We start from the raw sequence: 22,470 nt of genomic DNA on the forward strand, positions 1-22,470 counted from the left end.
TGACCACAGCAGAAATAGTGTATTTGCTGTCTGTGTACCTACGGCGTAAGCGTAACTGTATTGATTTGTTTTTATAGTTTCAAATGATGGTTGTAAGTAAGATGAGGAACTGTATTGTATAAGTGGCAGTTAAATGAAAACAAGACAGACTATATACTGAGCATGGTGTAGACATTGGTAATGGAGGTAGGTGTGTTTATAGAACTGCTGTCTGTTAGGAATCAGGAAGGAACAGTGCAAAAGTTCACCGCTGTGCCATTTGTCCATTAGTAATGCTTGAGATGAGGTTAGTGAGCTCTGTGTCCACCTAACTTCATTATGGACACCAGGAATGAGAAACAGCCAGGTATTGTTCAGTTATTGACTGTGTAAGGAGTGGCAGGAAAACAAAATTCATGCCTCACTGTCTGTTGTGTATGTCAAACACAGTACATCACACATGCGAGTATTTGTGTGAAATAAACAATTTTGAGAAGATTGGGTACCACTGAAAGACAGCAGTCATCTAGGACAAGCTCATTGTATCATTACCCCTTCTGTCATTTTACAGTGGATGCTGCCATCATAAATGATCAACAGTGGATGGTGGAAGACATTCGAATCATGTTGAGCATCAGTCATGGTTCTGCTCACGTTGTCATGGCAGAGCATTTGAAGCTCTGAAAAATCTGTGTACAGCCTGCCGGATTAGCAGAAGTTGAACAGAATGTTGATACCACTCAGCACCTAGAGCAGTATCATAATGGAGTATACCGTTTCCTGTTTCATATTGTCACAGGTGACGAAACGGTGTGCTATCATTTTGAGCCTGAGAGCAAGTGTCAGAGCCAACAATAGAAGCACATGGGTGCACTCCCACTCAAAAAGTCCAAAGTTGTGCCCTTCAGCTCTGGGAAAGTCATGGTGACTTTTTTCTTTGACTACAAGAGCTCACTTGCATTGGTTTTCTGGAACATGGTGTCACAATTCACACACTGTGATACATGGACACATTACAAAAATCGAAGCATGCCATCAAGTCCAAGTCACCAGGAATGCTGACAGACGGTGCCATCCTGCTGCAGAATAATGCCTGTCCACATGTTGACAAGGTTGTTTCGACTACACCGCAGAAGTTTCGCTGGGGAGCCCTTACACATTTGTGATGTAGTCCAAATTTCTCCCCATATGGTGTCCATAATTTTGGAGCAGTGAAGAAAGACATCCATGGCTATTGATTTGCTGTGGACGAAGAGGTGCATGCCTGGGTATATTTATGGTTCTGTAGACAACTGCAGATGCTTTTCTGTGAAAGCATCGGCAGTCCTGTCTCACAGTGGGATAAATGTTTTAAAAATTATGGTGATTACTTTTGAAATAATAAACAGTGTATGTACTTTCTTTCCATCTGTCTTGTTTTCATCTGACTGTCTCTTACATGCAATTGGGAACAGTGATTTTTATGACTTATTGCAAGACCATAAAACTAATACTTATAAATAAGAGAGCATGACTTTATATAGGCTAAACAAGAAAGCCTAGGATAGCTTCACTTTTGGGAGGAGAAGATTGTTACAGTAATAGCTGAGTGATTCTGCACAGTATTGCTAAATAAGATCTACAGAGCAGGAATGAGATAAGATGTGCGTGGAAACAATAAATGCAGCTAATCATAATTGGAGAAGAGTCAGTAGATTAGGAGTTAATATCAACTTTGTAAATCTGTAGGCTGTTCAATTTGAAAATAATAATTGCAACCCAGAAAATTTGTGAGATGGAATCGATCAACTAGTAGAAAGCTACTTTATGATTGGAAATTTTATTTAAAAAGCCAGTAATCTATGAGGGGCATTCTGTAAGTAATGAAACACTTTTTTTTCTGAAAACAGGTTGGTTTTATTCAGGATTCCAAGTCACCGCATTATTCCCCACTCATTTGCATGTAAAATCCTATTTTTCAACATAATCTACATTCAATGCAATAGCCTTGCGCCACCTTTTTGGAGGGTCTGTATTTCTGCATGCTGGCAGTGTACTGGTCAACGTCAGAGCCAACGTCTTGCAGTGTCAGTAACCTCCCCATCATCCACATACTGCTTCCTGTGGAGTGCATTCTTCATTGGGCCAGGAAGTTGGAAGGTGCGAGATCTTGGCTGTAGGGTGCATGAGGAAGAACAGTCCAATGAAGTTTCGTGAGCTCCTCTTTGGTTGCAGCCTTGTGTGAGGCCTTGCATTGTCATGGCAAAGGAGAATTTCGTTTGCATTTTATGTGGATGAACACGCTGAAGTTGTTTGTTCAGTTTGCTGAGGGTAGCGCAATACGTTTCAGAATTGATCATTGCACCGTGCTGTGGGATATAAAACAGAATAACTCCTTCAGAAACAGAGAAGTCCAGCACCATTTTTTTTTCTCGACGGAGAGGTGGTGTGGCACCACTCCATGGATTGCAGCTTTGTTTACAGTTTGAAGTGATAAAACTGTGTTTCATCACCAGTGATGACAATTGGCAAAAAATTGTCACCCTTGTAACACAAACATTCTGCACTGATGGTCCTTCATTGCTCTTTAGGGTCGTCCGCAGCGACTGAGGGGAAACCGTGGAAAACCTAAATCAGAATGGCTGGGTGGAGATTTGAACTGCTGCCCTGTTGACAATAAGCTAGCAACTATTCTGAAAATAAGGGACTCTAAATGTATGTTGACAATAAGCTAGCAACTATTCTGAAAATAAGGGACTCTAAATGTAGTTAACATGAAGAAACATACTTTGTGTGTGTGTGTGTGTGTGTGTGTGTGTGTGTGTGTGTTTGTTTGTTTGTTTTATTCTAACCATTTGTAGTTGTATCTGTGTATTATACACCATTTGTTCCAGTTTAATGCGTAGGATCTTCAAAACCTAGTGTGGAAAACTTTGGTCTGGTATAGCTTTATTGAAACCTTAATAACTGAGTGATTACAATGATTGTTTTTCTCCTATTTTTTATTGTTCGGTGTCTGTTCCACATGGTGGAGAATGGTCATAGCTGGTGTGGAAGCATGCCTGATTCTGTGGGTGTGTACAGTCTTTGATATAGTATCTGAACTACAAGGAAGAGGAGGAGTTCACTTATTTCCACCTTAACTGTGGCATTTCTTCTGAACACTGTTGTAAGATGATTTAGTTCCACCAATAGATGTTCAACTTTCACATACCTGTGTAATGCCATATTTAGTTATACCAATTTGCACAGACCTGAGTAAAGCCGGTAGTTTCTGTTGTCCTGCCCAAAACAGAGCAGTCCTGACACACAGATGAATTTTGCCAGGACTACTTAATATCTGCTTTCAAAGTTAACTTGAATAGTGTTTAGGGAAATTGGCTATAGACGGTGTGAAACAATGATCAGTCTGCTGTGACTGAGCATGGGGCACAAGGTCTGTTTGAAAATTAGACAACCTGACCAAATGTGGTTGTTATAAGAGAGGCGGTAGAAAACCACATGAGTGACAATAATTTAATTGAGGAAGACAGTGGTATACCTAGCAAGTGGTGCTTGTGAAAACAAATTGGATGTTAAGTACTGTAGAGAGGTACAATATTGTAAATCAAAATTTAATGGAGCTGTTGGCATGGAACCTTTCTCATACTCTTACTGCACATAAATCCTTGCCTGGAGAGTAGAGGATTTGTTCCTTTTTTGTCGCATCCTGCATTTTACTTGTGCAAATTTCACCTATGCCACAATGATTGCTGACATCATAGTCAGTTTTAAGGCTGAAAAAAGTGGGAATACTCAGAGCAAAGAATGGGGTTTCACAATTAAGAGGTCTATAACAGAAAGTGCTTTTATTCAGGAAGGTGTAGTCCTTTCCAAGAAATGTAGAACAGAGAGATTATCAGAGTTCGAGGTTGAAAAATTCCTTGGGCACCAGTGATTTATAGTAAGGATTGGGACAAGCGAATGTGGGAGGGCAAATAATAAGCTGCACATGCAAAACAAACAAAAATACACACACACACACACACACACACACACACACACACACAGAGAGAGAGAGAGAGAGAGAGAGAGAGAGAGAGAGAGAGAGAGAGTAGCTAACAGACAACAGAAGCATGATGGGGAATTTGTAAGTAATTAAATAATACATGAAATACAAGCAGTTAAGAAAAATGTGCAGCATGTCTTTAGTAAAGATACACAGGTACATTGCTGAAACCCCCCAAATATTGGAGAAGACAGAATGGGAAAGAAAGTGAACACTACTGTGTCTACTATCAGTGCTGCTAGCCTCCTTAGTGTGTGCTTTTCATTTCATTTTGTTTTGTGCTTCTCTCTCTCTCTCTCTCTCTCTCTCTCTCTCTCTCTCTGTGCATGTGTTAACAATGAACTATGGTTGTTGCAGTATGTCTTCTCACAGAATGACACTATGACTGTGATTAAAGGTCAGACAAGACTGTTTTGAGTTTGTATTGAGAATTCCATTTATTAAAAGCACCAGTATTTTATAACTTTTGTATTGTGTGATGTTTTTTGCAGACCTGATTACAAGAAACTTTGTGTTCTTCGTGCGAAGTTTCCTGGTGTTCCAACTTTAGCATTGACTGCTACTGCTACACCTCGCGTTCGTATAGATATTCTCCATCAACTGGGAATGAAGACACCAAAATGGTACAGCTAATTATATCACTAGTACACTGACTATAAATCATGTTCTTAATTTGTAAATTGAGTAAGTTATTATGACATTGTAGCTATAGCTATTAATAATGGATGGAAAGACACACAACCATTCCATTGGCTACCCCCGTTGGAGGTTTGAGTCCTCCGTGTGTGTTGTCCATAGCGTAAATTAGTTTAAGTTAGGTTAAGTAGTGTGTAGGCTTAGGGACTGATGACCTTAGCAGTTGGTCCCATAAGACCTTTCCATGAATTTCCATCTATTCCATATTGCATCAGAGATGTTAGGAATAAGTCTCAAGTGAGTATTACAATCAAATCTAGCAAAAGAAAAGCTACAAACCTGCAAGCTTCAGTCAGTACATCTGAACTGCTTCTGTTGGCAACAATTTGCATTCAACCCTTTAAGATGACAGACAGTTGGCAGTATACGTGAAAAATTAAGGTCAGAGTTAGCAATGAGAAGTTTATAAAGACCAAGCAACTATTTCCAGCAGACTTTAGTCAAGGTAGGAGCTTGCCAAAGAAATCCTTGGAAAATGAACATTGAATTACTTGTACTAGTACTTGGATTATGGACAACATTTGTGATTTAGGTTCCTTAGCAAAATAATTTTGGCTAAGTCAGCCCCTTACCTTAATTGTAGTTGGGAAGTGCAGGTGACAGTTTAGGTCATTATCTCATTTAGATAATAATTGTGCTATTACTGAGTATGGGACCAGAAAAATTGCAGAGAATGCTTCTCATACTAGTGTGAAGATTGTTTCATTTTTCTGTGTAATTTTTACAAAATTATCCACAGACACGAGCAGGAAAGAGAGCATCTTCAGAAAGGCAAAAGTGAATTAAAAGTATATCTTATGAGTTGCTCTTCCTTAATTTATATGAGTAATTGGATTTTTGTGTGTGAAAAGCTGTGGTAACGCTGTGCAGAAACAAGTTTCATTATAAATAATCCTCAGTGTAGATTAAAAGCTGCCACACTGTATAAAGTCAAAGAAAAACTGCTTATTTATAGTACTGGGAAATCTACTAATTGTGTAAGGTGCCAGTTTGAAGTCCTTATATTTATAAGGAATGTAAGTCTTGTGAAACTGATATGTAAAATAAATCATCCAGTGTTAATGTTAATTAGTTTTTCGTATAATGAAAATATTATGACAGGATAGGTTGCTACTCACCATGTAAAGGAGCATTGAGTTGCAGACAGGCATAACAAAAAGACTGCTATACAATTGAGCTTTCGACCAAAACAAGAAACAAAAACACACACACACACACACACACACACACACACACGCACACACACACACAGATATGACTACTGTCTCTCGCCTCTGAGTACAGGCTCAGTAAACAGAGACAGTGGTCATGTGTGTTTGAGTTGTGCTTGTGTGAAAGCGTGTGTTTTCTACTTTAGAAGAATTCCTTCTGGCCAAAAACTTAGATGTGTAGTAGGCTTTTTGTTATCGCTGTCTGCTACTCAAGTTATCCTCTATACGGTCAGTGGCAAACTGTCATTTTCATAAATCATTGTTATTCCATTCTGAATTTTCTGTTAGTTGTTAATATACAAGGTGTACAGCTTTGCTTCTGGTGTTTTTTCCCCAACATTTGGGGCTTTAATGAAACAAATTGGTTACACATGTATCATTCAAAGTATTTTCATCGCTGGCCACTACTTTCTCCCATCTTTCGGGCAATGTACGAATCCCGCGTCAAAAAAATTGTTCATCTTTTGAAGTGATCCATGAATCAATACAATTTGTGATTTCTTCATGAGATCGGAAATGTTGGTTAGCCAGACCATGCACCATTGATCTAAACAGGTGGTAGTCAGAGGGAGCAATGTCTGGAGAATACGGTGGGTGGGGTAGGACTGCCATTTTAACATTTCCAAGTATGTTTTTACCTCTTTTGCAATGTGGGGGTCAAGCATTGTCATGCTGCAAAATCGTGCCTTATGCTGTATTGTGGCTGTTTTTCTTTTAATGCTCTGCTCTAATGCATTAATTGTGTTCGATAATGAGCACCTGTGAATGTTTCACTTGGTTTTAGCACCTCATAGTACACAAAGCCGAGCTGGTCCCACCAAATGCAGAGCATGATCTTGGAGCCATGAATATTCAGTTTGGCCATCGACGTGAAAGTATGGCCGGGATATCCCCATGTTTTTTTGCATTTAGGGTTATCGTAATGAACCCATTTTTTGTCCCTGGTCGCAATGCGATGCAGAAATCCCTTCCGTTTTTGGCTCTAAAGCAACTGTTCACAAACACACAAACGCCGTTAAATGTCTCTTGGCTTCAGCTCACACAGGACCCAAGTTCCTTCTTTCTGAATCATGCCCAAAGCCTTGAGATGGTTTGAAATGGCTTGCATGTCACTCCCAGTAATCGTGCCAATTCTTCTTGAGTTTGACGTGAGTCTTCACTCAGCAATGTCTCCAATTCTGCGTCTTCGAAAACATTCTCTCTTCCACCACTATGCTGGTGTATGATGTTAAAATCACTGTTCTTGAAGTGTTGAAACCACTCAAGACACGTTCTTTCACTAATAGCATCCTTACCATATGTACTTGAGGGCATTCGACTAGACTCAGCTGCTGTTTTCTCCATATTGAAACAAAACAGGCGAGGCGAGGCGAGGTATCTGCCATCTGCCCCGAGCAGCAATTTCAGGGGGCACCAAGTTCCTATTAAAATTTTTTTAGCCAAAACCCTACACTACTAATTGCCACTTGTACAGTCCCCGGTCAGCAGCCGCTAAAGTTCTATTCTCGGAATAGCGTGTAAAACGCTTTGTACGAACATTTAATACTGCCTAACCCGAGGATAAACATGAGATAACTGAACCAGTGGTTCTGGCAGGGGTAGGGAAGTTATCCGGAGGATGAGTATTGACACTGGCAGGAATAGTTACAGAATTAGTGACCACAAGATTGTTTGTTAGAACGAGGAATGAGAAGAATCACAAGAATTATATGGAAATGTATAATGATTCCAAATTTATATAAAAATTTTGTACTACTACTACTACTACTACTGCTGCTGCTGCTGCTGCTTCTACTTTTTGATCCTGTGCTTGTTAAACTAGAGCGTATGAAGGAAATGTGAAACTATTTCCTAACATAAAACTTTTTGCTTGAAGTAGGCCTAATAGGCATTTCATATTGGTACTTCATGAATTATATTCTGTTGTGGTATTTACGTAAATGAGGTACATATAAATGACCATTTGTGCCTAAACAGTCTTGCTTTTGTGGCGTGTGTTACAGTTACTGCAATATTAGAAAGAGCTATTTTGTTTTATCTAGCATACAGTGACAAAATAGACATAATCAAGTCAAGAAACCACACTGGTCTTGGGTACTATTCATGTCAACAACTTTTTTGGTATTAGACAAGGACATTGAGTTTTCATGTAGCAAAACACTTGACGATCTTTGATGAGGTAATAGATTCTTTCGCAGAAAGGAAAGCACACTGCGCAAAGCTGTAGCAAGATTAGAGAGAAAAAATGCTGGGACATGAGGTGTACTGTCTTGATTGTCTCTTGCCTTTACTGGTTTTATGTTTTCTATATTTAATTTTATGTCACACAAAAGAGAAAGTTATTGGCTAGGCACCATAGGACGTTTTAATTTCCGCTGTCCTAAAGATATGTTTGATGGCTTCCTTTACAAAATATACATGTTGAAATTCCACAGAGCAAAATACAGTGACGTGTGATTGAAGAAAGCTGTGTGAAGAGGCAAGGCACACCACACTTTTGCACGCTTAAGACCAAATAACATCTCTTATGTTTCCTTGAACATATATATTTGTTACGATGTGTGCTACAAAATGAACATATTTTTGAAAAATAGATATTCTTTTTGAAAAATAGATATTCTTTTTTTAATTTTTGGTGTGCTGTCTCAAATGCTCTAAAGGGGGAGGGGAGGGGGGGGGGGCTACTATCAACTTTTTGCCATAGTTCAGAATTATCGTAGGTTGAGGGCTGTATATTAGCTGTTACGTAAACACTGTTCAGCCTTATACATTGGCATGACTACCACCAAATTTTCAGTCAGGATAAGCGGGCATAGGCAGAGTGTGTATATTGGCAACACACAATATCCTGTTGCAGAGCATGCTCTACAACATGATAATCTTGACCTCAGTGCCAGTTTCACCACACGCGCCATCAGGATTCTTCCCCCAGACACAAGTTTCTCAGAACTCCGCAGATGGGAACTAGTGCTACAACATTATTCAGGAGGACTATGGTTCAATCCCGCATCCGGCCATCCAGATTTAGGTTTTCCGTGATTTTCCTAAATCGCTCCAGGCAAATGCTGGGATGGTTCCTTTGAAAGGGCATGGCCAACTTCCTTCCCCATCCTTCCCTAATCCGATGAGACCGATGACCTTGCTGTTTTGTCTCTTCCCCCAAACAACCCCACTTTTCGCTACATGTTCTTGGTTCTTGGCATGTTCTTGGTTCTTGCCACCCATCTGGCCTTAATTTACATTAATTTCTTCTGTCTCAGCATTTCATTGCAGCAACTATTCCTTTCTTCACTCCGTTTTAGTTTTCTACATCTTTCATTTTCTTACATGTATATTTTTCTCTGTCCACCTACCACCTCTGTTATGTACAACGCACTTAGCTTTTCACTCTTATTAACCCATGCATGATCTTTTAGTAGTAATCTCTGTCTTCCATAGTACCCTGTCTTCTATCTTTAAGCCCTCAGGTTTTCAAGTCTCATCCAGTGCAGTCCCCAACAATCAGTCTTTCCTTCTCATTGTGTCCGGTAAGTCTCCCCTGTCACATGTTTGTGGGTGACTTTTCATAAATCTATCCCTTTTTCCTAGACCTCTCCAGTCCTTCTTCCTTCACCCCTCTTTCTTCCCCTTCAACCTTTCTGCATGAAGAAGGAGCCACTGGCTCCAAAAGCTTGCCTAGCTATAACAGTCTTTTATACGTGTGTTCTGTCGCCGCTTAGTGAGTAGTTTTTTTTTCTTTTTTTTTTATCTATCCAATTACATTATACTGTCAAAATTGATTGGTTTTGTTGTTAAAATAGTATTTATGCTGCTCATAATCATCATTTGTTTTAATTTTGAGTTTATTCAACTAATATTTCGTATTTACAACTAATATTTCATATTTGACTTGTGTGTAATTCAGTCTTCTTCAGATAGTCTTAATTTTAGACAGAAATAACAAATTTTTATTGCATAAACAGTGAAGTATACCATTGTGTCATATCAGTTGCAAAATTATATTTTGAATTGCAAATAAAAGAAACAATCTCTCATTTGTCTACTAACACGTTAAGTATCTACTCACCAGCATACTGAAATACCAGTCTTGATAGGTCAAGCCTTCACATTAAGAAATAAGCAGGTATGTATGATATACTTCATTAAACCACTGTATTGGCTTCCGTACTAGTCACTTGCTGAATCAGTTACATTTCAAGGTTCACCCTAAATAGCCAATAACTCCATCATCTAACCTTCCCCATTTCTCCAATTTACTAACCTCAGCACAAAGACAAAGAGAAATGTAGTGAAAAAGCTCACTGCACAATTTTGTCCTTTTAGGAATTGTTATTACACACATTGTACTTGGACACCCTTAGTTAAATGTGCCACAGAGGTAGAATAATTTTGTATCAGCTTAGTTCAGTAGATAAAAGGATTTTGGACATGAAGTATGTCACACACTTGAGCATTTTATACAGCTGAGACACATGGCGGACTATACCACCATTAAGGTTCACTACATCGAGGAGATTGCTGTGGCAAGCCCTCATAGTTGGGGTCAGTGAACTAAAATAGAAAGAAGATAAAGATTTCTGATTGGATAAAAGTGGTATAATGGGGGTGGAGTTCATTATGAGCTGGAAGATGAAGTTAGAGAGTGAGTTACTTTGAACAGTTCAGTGGTAGGATTGTTCTCCTCAGAATTGAAAGCAAACCAAAATGACTACAATAATTCAGGTATACATGTCAATGCCACAAGCAGAAGATGAAGAGATAGAGCATTTGAGGGCATTGACTGGCTAACACAGTGTGTAAATGGAGATGTTAATCTAATATTCAACAGGGATTGGGTAGGGTTAAGAACTGAAGACTGTGTCATGGGAAAATATGGGCTCGATCGTAGGAGTGAGAGAGGAGAAAGACTAGTCGTGTTCTACAATAAACTTCAGCTGCTAATAGCGAATACACTGTTAAAACATCACAGGGGGAAGAATGTACTTGAAAAAGGCCAGGAGACACAGGAAAATACCAGCGCATCATGGTGAAACAGAGATTCTAAAATCAGATATTGGATACACTGTTAAAAAATCACAGGGGGAGGAATGTACTTGGAAAAGGCCAGGTGACACAGGAAAGTACCAGTGTGCATCATGGTTAAATAGAATTTCTAAAATCAGATATTGGATTGTAAGCTGCACACAGGAGCAGATATAAACTCAGAGCACAATTTAAGAATGATGATGAGTAGGCTAAAATTTAAAGAGAATCATCAAGAAGATTCAATGTTGAAAGAAGTGGGATATTAAAGTACTGAGGAATGATTATGTGGTTTTGTGTGTGACGTTCTCTGAAGCTGTAGATACTGTGGTAATGATTACCACAATAGGTAGTTTAATTAAAGAGGAATGGACATCTCTGGAAAAGGGACCGATTGAGGTGGTGCAGTGGTTAGCACACTGGACTTGCATTCAGGAGAACGATGGTTCAAACCCACACCCAGCCACCCTGATTTAGGTTTTCCATGATTTCTCTGAAAGCTTCAGGCAAATGTTGGGATAGTTCCTTTGAAAGGGCATGGCATACTTCCTTGCCGATAGCTCCATAATTCAGTGGGACTGATGACCTCACTGTTTGGTCCACTTCTCCAAAATCAATGAAACAGTCTAAAAATGGAGTCACAGAAGTTGAATAGACAGACGGAGGTACAAGGAAGGTGATATCACAGAAATCTTGGCTAATAGAAGGAGTACTTCAAATGAGCTGTGGAAGAAGTAAGTCGAAATATGCCCAGGAAAAGACAAGAATACAGCAATATAAGTAACTTGGGAATGAAATAAATAGGAAGTCCAGGGCGGCTAAGATGAAATGGCTGCAGGAAAAATGTGGAAAAAATTGAATAAGAAATGCTTGCAGGAAAAATGTGGAAAAAATTGAGTAAGAAATGCTTGCAGGAAGGACTGAGTGCTGTATAGAAAAATTAAAACCACCTTTGGTGAAATTAAAAGCAAAATTGTTGACATAAAATTGCAGGAGAAATTACATTATTAGAGGTGAGAGAGCAAACAGGTTGAAAGAACGCTTTGAAAGCCTGTGCAAGGGGAGGAACAGTTAGCAGATGTGTTAGAAGAAGAAATGGAAGTCAATTTGGAAGAGACAGGATATCCATTATTACAGGTAGAGTTTGACAAAGCTTTGGAAGACTTGTGATAAAATAAGACTGAAGACATACTGTATTTACTCGAATCTAAGCCGCACTCGAATCTAAGCTGCACCTGAAAAATGAGACTCGAAATCAAGGAAAAAAAATTTTCCCGAATCTAAGCCGTACCTGAAATTCAAGAGGAGAGAAAAGTTTTAGGCCGCACCTCCAAATCGAAACAAAGTTGGTCCATTTTAATATGAGACACAATTTAGGTCGAATGAATGACGATACAGCTACAGTAGTTTGGTTCGAGTCGTAAGATTAGCAGTTAAGCTTTACCAGGTAGCCATTGCTATGTGTCAGGTGCTCCGTCCGTATTTATACGGGTACCCTTCCTTTTTCACGTGCTTCGTCTGGTTTGAATGGATAGCTTATTTTTCTTTGATCTGATAAGCGCCATTTTTTGTTATAGGTGTTTACGTCACTCTAAGCTGAAAATGCATTACTGTACTGTGTCATGCATTGTTTGCCGCATTCTGATAGTGCGTGTTTACGGCCTGTTGCCGCTTTCAATTATTTTTTTAAAAAAAGGGAGGAATCGTCTCATTAGCGAAACCATGGCAAGAGACTGCTATTTGTTGTTACTTACACTGCTGCTTTCTTTGATAATGATCAACAAGAACCAAATAACAGACTGCGTATGATAGAGGATGTTCTGCACGAGAGTTTAGCGAAAATTTTTCCCCGTTTGAAAATCTTTGCAGACGCCTCTTTAGTACATTACATTCTGCACAGAAATTAGAGTCATCTTAGATTTAAAAATCTAGTCAATTGCCGTGCTTCATTTCTGACTGTATCACTATTAGCCATAAGAATAATACGAATATAAACATGACATGATATGTATATTCTTCCGCGTTTGCTGTTGTCTCACTCTAGTTTCGTAGTTTATTAGGCAGTCAGGATTTAAATGAGATAGCAGCAAACGCGAAAGAATACATCGCAAAATGTTTATATTCGTATTATTCTTATGGTGAAGAGAATACTGCATGTGATTCACAATTCATAAAAGTTCCTATTAGCAACCATCTCTTCTCACAGGTAGGAAAAAATTCAGAATGTGGAGTTGGCCATATTGACAAAAACCCCGAACAGTCTTGCCAGTCGGATTTTCTCAGTGCATTGAAATGCTGCTACATTCAAAGATGAAGAATACGGAATCTGTATTTACTTCGTTGGATAACGTATGAAAATGCAGTGGTCGAAACTCGGGGCGGAGAAAAAAGCTCTTCTTCCACCTTTTTTTTAAATTTATTTACTGACGCAGAGGTTTTGGCGCCGGTATTTATCTTTGTGCCTGCAAAGCAAGCCTGTTTAGCGCTACATATATTCGACGGCAGAAGTTAGTTGTGGCGGCACCTACCAACATTTTTCAGAACTACCGCTTACTTTGCGCTCGATTCTAAGCCGCAGGCTGTTTTTTGGATTACAAAAACCAGAAAAAAAGTGCGGCTTAGATTCGAGTAAATACAGTAGATACATTCCCTAGGAATTTCTAAAATCTGAAGATGGCAAGGGCAGATAAATGCAAGAATTATTGCACAATCATTTGAGCAGATCATGCATCCAAGTAACTGACAGTAATAATACACAGGAGAATGGAAAAGAAAATCAAGGACACCTTATATTACAATCAGTTTGGCTGAAGGGAATGTAAAAGTATCAGAGAGACAACTCTGACATCACACTTCATAATGGAACCAAGCCTTAAGAAAAATCAAGACACCTACATAGGGTTTCTCCACCTAGAAAAAGCATACTACAATGTAAAATGGTGTAAGATGTTTGAAATTCTCGAAAAATTTGGTGTAATGAACAATATATACAAGAAACAAGAGGACAAAATAAGAGTGGAAGATCAAAATTGAAGAGCTGGGATTAGAAATGATGTAAGACAGGAATGTAGACCTTCACCCTGCTGTTTATATATATATATTTTAAAAAATTGACAGAAATAAAAGACTGACAAAAAGGGTTTTCCTGGCCAAAAGAAGGCTGCTAGTATCAAACATTGACCTTAATTTGAGGAAGAAGTCTCAGAGAATGTATGTATGGAGCAAAGCATTGTGTAGAAGTCAATCATGGAGTATGGTGGTACCAGGAAAGAATATAATCAATGTGTTTGAGTTGTAGTGCTGTAGAAGTGTGTTGAAAATTATGTGGACTGATAAGGAATGAGGAGGGTCTCTGTAGAAATAAATACATGGAAAATAGTGATAAGAAGGAGGGACTGGATGATTGGGCATATGTTATGACATCATGAATTAACTTCCATGGTACTAGACGGTGAAAACTGTAGGGAAAGCTGGAGATTAAAATATATCCAACAAATAATTGTGGACATTGGCTGCAAGTGCTTATCTGAGATGAAGAGATTATCGTGCGAGAAGAATTCATGGTGGGCATATTAAACCATTCAGAGGTCTGATGACGTGTGCGCGCACAAACACACACACACACACACACACACACACACCTCCTAACAACAAAAAATTCTTTCGTCAAGAGGATGGTGAGTGACATTGCAAGGGTTTGAGTGCAGACCATTTCTGGAGACCTTTGTAGTACTTGAGATAGCAAGAGCCAAAATGTATCAATCATTGACTCATGTATGGATGTTGCTAGTTTGCTAACTACCACTGTGTTTGGTCAAGAACCAGTCCCACCACTTTTTGTCCAAGCTGTACTGACGCCACTATATAATTACTCAGGCAGCTGCTCTGTGAATAAAACCCTTAATCTTACTAAGTCCCGAGTCAGCATTGGTCGGGTTGCTGCAACATACACATACATACCACTTGGTTATATTTTTGCCTTCCAGTAGAGATAGTCATTGACAGCAATCACAATTTCTGCATAGGTGGTGCTACTGATGTATCGTTCTGGTGCAGTTATAAAAGAGGCTTCCATTTAACTATTATTTATTGGAAGCAGCCAACAATGCTATCCTCCTGAACTTCAACACTGTACCAATATCTCCTCCTCATGACTATACTATTTTGTAATCCAGTTCCTTTTAAGATAAATATGAGGCAAGAATTAGATTGAAGGGTTCGTCGTTATTAGGTGCATGTTCCAAAAACATAATTGCTACAAGTGATCTGCAGTGTTACTACTGCCAGACCAATGCTGACTGAATTTAAAACATGCTAATTTTCAAAAGAGCTTATTTGTAAGCTGTTGTGATACATTTGGCTTGTTTTGGATTGGCATTAACACTGGCTTTTGTTTTGTAAATATCAATTTCAATATAATTAAAAATATTTGTGATATAGTAAAGATATAAAGAGGCATACCCTTTGGTGTGGTAGTGGCATAACATGGTTCTGTTTGTTATCAAATAGTTTCCCTTAAATATTGAAATAGAAAGCATATTCTTCTGCTCAGTTACTTGTCTTTACAGCTTTTCTCTCAATATTGGCTGATCCTCATCCCAATGTTCTCAAGTACAGGACCAACTGTCCAAATGCCATCCACAAGCAACAGTGCTGCCTCAAAGAACAGAAATTTATTTATCTACATTCAAGTAAACAAGAAACATTGAAATGATACAAAAAGAAATGGAACACAATCTGAGGATGAGTGCATGCCATGCTGTCCTTATATAGAGGAGAGCTACTGTAGATAGTCCACAGGTGCCATGCTTTTTGAACAAATCGCTGGAGGCCGGCCCATGCAGATGTTGTTGACGGAGAATTTGGGTGTAGTGCACCGGTGACCTGATGCTGTGGCGTGTATACGGATATTTCCCATTGGGGAAAGGGCACTCTGCTGATGCAACAATTGTTGCGGCGACTAATGACACACCCGTAGACTGTGTTGTGGATGCCACAGGTGATAACAGTAGTAGTGGTAGGAGACTCGGGGCCGATACTGGTTAATGGCAGTGGAAGTGTTGCGGCCACAGACATGTGAAGCGGCTGCCCCCCCCCCCCCCCTGCACCCCCCCCCCCACCCCCCCACTGTGAAGTGCCATAAAAGAGGGCCAGTTATAAGGGTGCTGGTAGCATCTTGATGTCCAGGCCTTCGGCATGGTGCAGTAGCACCAACAATAAAGGCGCTGGCCCCACAGGCCGGAGCGCCAGGGACAGTGGTGGTGAAGGACCATGGGCACCAGCCCAGCCTGCAGCAGAAGCGCAGGTGGCAGCAAAGGATCATAGGATGAGCCAGCAGCATGTGTTGAGGTGCCAGATCCTGTAGGACAGGCAGGAGGTGTCAGATTTTTGTCAGTTGATACTTTATTCAGAACTTCACTTAATTTCTTAAGAACTGTGTTTGCACAACCACAAGATTTTCGATATGCTCAAATAAATATGAATTTTTGTAAATGTCAGTCATTGCTAGTTCATGTCTTGATATTTGAAAATGTCTCATTACTAAGAGTAAGATTAAGTTTCACTTGATTTGAGTTCCTTTTCTGACGTAAATGCTTGAACCTACAGCAACAACTTACCCCTTCATATGTTGTTCATACCACTACACGTCCATCACTACTAACACTTTACAATTAAGTACTTGGCAGAGGGTTCACAGAATGACTTGTTGAATTCTCTCTACATCAGTTTTCCGTGATCCTGTTTAGATTAGATTAGATCACATTAATTATTCATTCCATAGATCCACGAAAGAGGGGATCCTCCTGGGTGTGGAACATGTCAGATAAACACATTACAAAAATGTGATTAGGATAACTTGACTTTCATCCATTTTAATCATCCTCAGTCAATAAACAGTAAAATTGTGTACATGAATTAAAATTAAACTTCTAATATTTACAGGTTTTAATACTTATATCTGCTTTCATTAAATTCATCATTGACACAGTAGCTAGTTACTTGGCTATTACTACCAAGTATTGTCAAAAATTAAAGTAAATTATTCATTTCAATGATCCTCTGTTAAGAAAAAGTAAAATTATGTTCAAGATTTAAAATTAAACTTCCACTATTTACCAACTTAAGACTTGCATCTGCTTTCCATACATCCATCATTCATGCAGTAGGTAGTTGCTTGGCTGTTACAACCAAGTATTGTCAAAAATTAAAGTATAATAAATTTTCATTAAAATGGTCTACTGCACTTGTTGAGAAATTCATGGATGGAATAGGAGTTGGCCATCAAAAATTCTTTTAAATTATGTTTTAATTGTGCCTTGTCTGAAACTAAACTCTTAATGGTTGCTGGTAACTTATTGAAAATATGAGTTGCTGAATACTGGACTTCTTTCTGGGCAAGAGTAAGTGATTTTAAATCTTTATGTATATTTTTCTTATTCCTAGTATTGATACTGTGTACTAAGCAGTTAGTTGGAAAAAGATATGTATTATTTACTACAAACTTTGTTGTTGTTGTTGTTGTGGTCTTCAGTCCTGAGACTGGTTTGATGCAGCTCTCCATGCTACTCTATCCTGTGCAAGCTGCTTCATCTCCCAGTACCTGCTGCAACCTACATCCTTCTGAATCTGCTTAGTGTATTCATATCTTGGTCTCCCTCTACGATTTTTACTCTCCATGCTGCCCTCCAATACTAAATTGGTGATTCCTTGATGCCTCAGAACATGTACTACCAACCGATCCCTTCTTCTAGACAATTTGTGCCATAAACTCCTCCCCAATTCTATTCAGTACCTCCTCATTAGTTATGTGATCTACCCATCTAATCTTCAGCATTCTTCTGTAGCACCACATTTCGAAAGCTTCTATTCTCTTCTTGTCTAAACTATTTATTGTCCCTGTTTCACTTCCACACATGGCTACACTCCATACAAATAAGTTCAGAAACAAATTCCTGACACTTAAATCTATACTCGATGTTAACAAATTTCTCTTCTTCAGAAACTCTTTCCTTGCCGTTGCCAGTCTACATTTTATATCCTCTCTACTTCAACCATCATCAGTTATTTTGCTCCCCAAGTAGCAAAACTCTTTTACTACGTTAAGTGTCTCATTACCTAATCTTAATTCCCTCAGCATCACCCGACTTAATTTGACTACATTCCATTATCCTTGTTTTGCTTTTGTTGATGTTCATCTTATATCCTCCTTTCAAGACACTGTCCATTCCGTTCAACTGCTCTTCCAAGTCCTTTGCTGTCTCTGACAGAATTACAATGTCATCAGCGAACCTCAAAATTTTTATTTCTTCTCCATGGATTTTAATACCTACTCCGAATTTTTCTTTTGTTTCCTTTGCTGCTTACTTAATATACAGATTGAATAACATCGGGGAGAGGCTACAACCCTGTCTCACTCCCTTCCCAACCACTGCTTCCCTGTCGTGTCCCTTGACTCTTATAACTGCCATCTGGTTTCTGTACAAATTGTAGATAGCCTTTTGCTCCCTGTATTTTACCCCTTCATTAAGGAATAAATATACTGAGAAGCTGTGGTTAGTATGCCTAATTCTTTGAATAGGTTTTGACATGATGTTCTTGGATTTATACTACACATTACTCTTATTATACGCTTCTGTACTAAAAAAAAATTTTCTCGGTTTGTGGAGTTACCCCAAAATATGATACCATATGACATAATGGAGTGAAAATATACCAGTTTTTTTAATATTTATATCTCCTATGTCTGACATCATTCGCATTGCAGACACAGACTTGTTTAGGCGCTTTAGCAGTTCGTTAGTATGTCGCTCCCAACTGAATTTATTATTAAGTTGTAATCCCAAGAATTTTACACTCTCAACTTCTCCTATTTCCATGTCGTCATATTTTATACACACACGAGAAGGAAATCTCTTGGAAGTTCTGAACTGCATATAGTGGGTCTTTTCAAAGTTTAATGACAGTGAATTAGCTATGAACCACTTATTAATGTCAGTAAAAATTTGATTAGCTGCCCTATCTAAATTTATATTTGGTTTGCTATTTGTTGCAATGTTTGTATCATCTGTAAATAGGACAAACTGGGCATCTTGTAATGTAACTATGACAGGTCATTAATATACACGAGAAAGAGTGGTGGACCTAGTATGGAACCTTGGGGAACATCACATGTAATTTCTTCCCAGTCCAATGATGCCTGATTGCCTACTGTTGAAGTGTTACGTAATGACACCCTTTGTTTTCTACTAGTAAGATATGACTGAAACCACTTTGCAGCACTACCAGTGATGCCATAATATTTTAATTTACTTAAAAGAACGCTGTGATTCACACAGTCTAAAGCCTTTGACAGGTCACAGAGTATGCCAGTTGCCTCTAATTTGTTGTCTAATGAATTAAAGACATTTCACTGTAAGTGTAAATAGCCTTCTCAATATCAGAACCCTTAAGAAACCCAAACTGTGACTTTGACAGTATATTATTCTCACTAAGGTGCTTAGGTAGATGCTTGAACATAAACTTTTCAAAGATTTTTGAAAAAGCTGGCAAAAGTGAGATTGGTCAGTAATTTGATGGCATTTCTTTGTCCCCTTTCTTGTGGAGAGGTGTAACTTCAGCATATTTAAGCCAGTCCGGGAATGTTTCTGTGGTAAGTGATTGACTACACAAATAACTTAAGATATGACTAAGCTCACATGAACACTCTTTTATTAACTTTTTTGATATATTATCATAACCACTAGAATGCTTTGATTTCAAGGGCTTTATGATGGATTCTATTTCTTTGGGTGAAGTAAGTGTCAATTCCATTTTACTGAGGTTGCTTGTGTGTACTGGTCTCAGATGTTCCATTGCATTATTTAGTAAACCTGACAATCCCATGCTATCAGTAACAGAGACAAAATATTTGTTTAAATGGTTTGCAACACAACATGCGTTTGTTACCAAGGTTTCATTTATTTTTAGAGCTATTTGTTCCTCCTCATTTCTGGTCCTACCTGTCTCTGACTTAACTATATCCCATATTGTTTTTATTTTATTGCTGGGTGTATTTATCTTCTCATAATGCAGGTGTTTAGATTTCTGGATAGTCTTCCTCAATATTTTGCAGCAGTATTTTAATGCTAGTATCAAAGGTGTCCCTACATATCAGATAGTCTTTCCTTTTTGTCTCACATATCTTTATCCTTTGTGTGATCCATGGTTTCTTATTAGACTTCTGCTTAATTTGAGTTACCGTCAGGGGAAAACAATTTTCAAATAAGGTGCTAACTTTATTAATGAATGTTTTGTATTTTCCATTTGTGTCTTGGATGCTGTAAACATTCATCCAATTAATTTCTTTGAGCTATCTCCTAAATTTCTCAGTTTTTGACTCTTTTAGTGGCCTCCTGTACTCAGTTCTGATAGATGTTTTACCCTGACAATTTTCAAAATTTAATGTTAGGTGTTGCATGTCATGGTCAGATAGTCCATTTACTACTGGTTTTGTAATGTGGCTTAGTTGCCTAGAATTGTCTATAAAGATATTATCAATGGCAGTCTTAGAACATTTGTATACGCTAGTTGGTAAATTCACAGTAGAAATTAAATTGAATGACAATGTAACTGATTTCAGTAACTGTTCACTAACATTGCTTTTCAGAACATCTATATTAAAATCACCAGCAACCACTAGCAACCACCATTTTAGATGAGATAATAAATCTTCAAGACCATTTATAAACAGGTTGAAATTTCCTGAAGGTGCTCTGTATATGGCTACTATTGTAAAGGACCTATTATGAAATTCTATCTCTGTTGCACATGCTTCTAAGTGCTGCTCTAAGCAAAATTTGTTAATGTCAGTATTCTTAAATTTAAAACTGTTTTTAACAAATGTGGCAACTCCTCCTTTCTCCATATTTTGTCTACAAAAGTAAGAGGCTAACTTAAATTCTGTAAGGTTTGACATATCTATACCAGTGGTCTCACATGGTGTTCAGAGAGGCAGTTTATATCAACTGGGTTCGATGACTCTAATTCCTTAATTTTACTTCTAAGCCCTTGAATATTTTGATGCACTAAAGATAGTTGGCATTTCATATTTACCGAGATGAAATTGGGTGGAAATAAAGTTTCTGCTGATTGCTGAAAATTTTTAACCAACAGCTGTGGTCACTGATCCAATGTGCCAGGATTATGCTGTTTAATTTCTTTCTCAAACTGAAGGTTTGTTTCAATCTGTACTTCTCTCAGAACTTGACTTTGTTCTGTCCTACCTATCCTAAAAAAGATGCTGCTCCAACACCTATGACCACTGGTATATTACCACTCATGGCAGTGCCTCCCCTCCTTACATTTCCTGCTATTAGCCCAGCCAGTTTACCCTTCCCTTTCCTGTTGAGGTGTAGGCCATGTCTAGTATAATCCCACCTACTGAGAGAATCAATAGAAACCAAACCAATATGTGACCCCGCACCCGACCCAAGTAGCTGCTCCAACTCTAAATTAACTCTCCTGACAGAAGAGTTTAAATGAGGTCGGTCATGGTGTCTCGGGACAGACACAAACCTACACTAACAAAGAGATAGAGGGGCTGGGCAGTACTTACTTCAGCTCAGTACAGCTGATAGATACACAAAACAGAACAGAAAATTTACATTCCTAGCTTTCGGAACTTTGTTCCTTCGTCAGGGAGGAGAGAGGGGAAAAAAGGGAAGAAGGAAAAGTGGATTCAGTTACTCACAACCCAGGTTATGAAGCAACAGGGGAAAGGTAAACAGGGAGGCTCAAAGTGGAGGCATGGGTGTCCGAGGGAAGCCAAAGATATTTGCTGTAAGTACTGTGCCAGCTTCAAACCAAAGAGGGTGCATATAGAAGTATAGAGGTATATAGTATAAACACAACTAAGTAGGATGGAAAGATGCATGAATGGCTAAAGAGGAAAGGGAAAGAGGAGAAGACTGAAGAGTAAATGGGAGTGAGGTGGGTAACGTAGGTTCAGTCCAGGGGGATGGCGGGATGAAAGGATATGTTGAAGTGCAAGTTCCCATCTCCGCAGTTCCGAGGGACTGGTGTTGGGTGGGAGAAGCCTAATGGCATGTACGGTGTAGCAGGTTCCTAGGTCCCTAGAATTATGCTGGAGGGCATGCTCCGCTACTGGGTATTGGACATCTCCTAGGCGGACAGTTCGTCTGTGCCTGTTCATGCGCTCAGCCAGTTTAGTTGTCGTCATACCAATGTAAAAGGCTGTGCAGTGCAGGCATGTCAGCTGATAAATGACACATGTTGTTTCACGTGTGGCCCTGCCTTGAATTGTGTATGTTTTACCACTGGTATGTCTCGTTGCTGATGCAATCTTTGCCAGCTCACACTCTATATTGTACCCAGGATCTCTGTCAATACTATTCCCCGGTGTCTTTCTTGGTAAAATCTTTACAGAGTGAACATAAATCCTCTGTCACCTGACCCAGACCAGCACTAGGTTTAAAAAAATTTGTGACCTGGTATTCTGATCCTAACTCTTGTCCTGCAAAAGTTGGCCTACACCTC

General features: G+C 38.9%; 1 protein-coding gene across 1 annotated transcript in view; it reads left to right on the top strand.

Moving 5' to 3' along the window:
- Positions 1-22,470, top strand: part of LOC124623172 (Bloom syndrome protein homolog) — a 172,736-nt gene that overhangs the window by 74,385 nt on the left and 75,881 nt on the right. The window contains exon 15 of the mRNA XM_047148976.1: positions 4,498-4,629. Coding sequence (XP_047004932.1) covers positions 4,498-4,629 — 132 coding nt within the window. The remainder of the gene's footprint in view (positions 1-4,497; positions 4,630-22,470) is intronic.

This window comes from Schistocerca americana, chromosome 7, assembly GCF_021461395.2.
Source record: "Schistocerca americana isolate TAMUIC-IGC-003095 chromosome 7, iqSchAmer2.1, whole genome shotgun sequence".
In the NCBI taxonomy this organism is placed as follows: domain Eukaryota; kingdom Metazoa; phylum Arthropoda; class Insecta; order Orthoptera; family Acrididae; genus Schistocerca; species Schistocerca americana.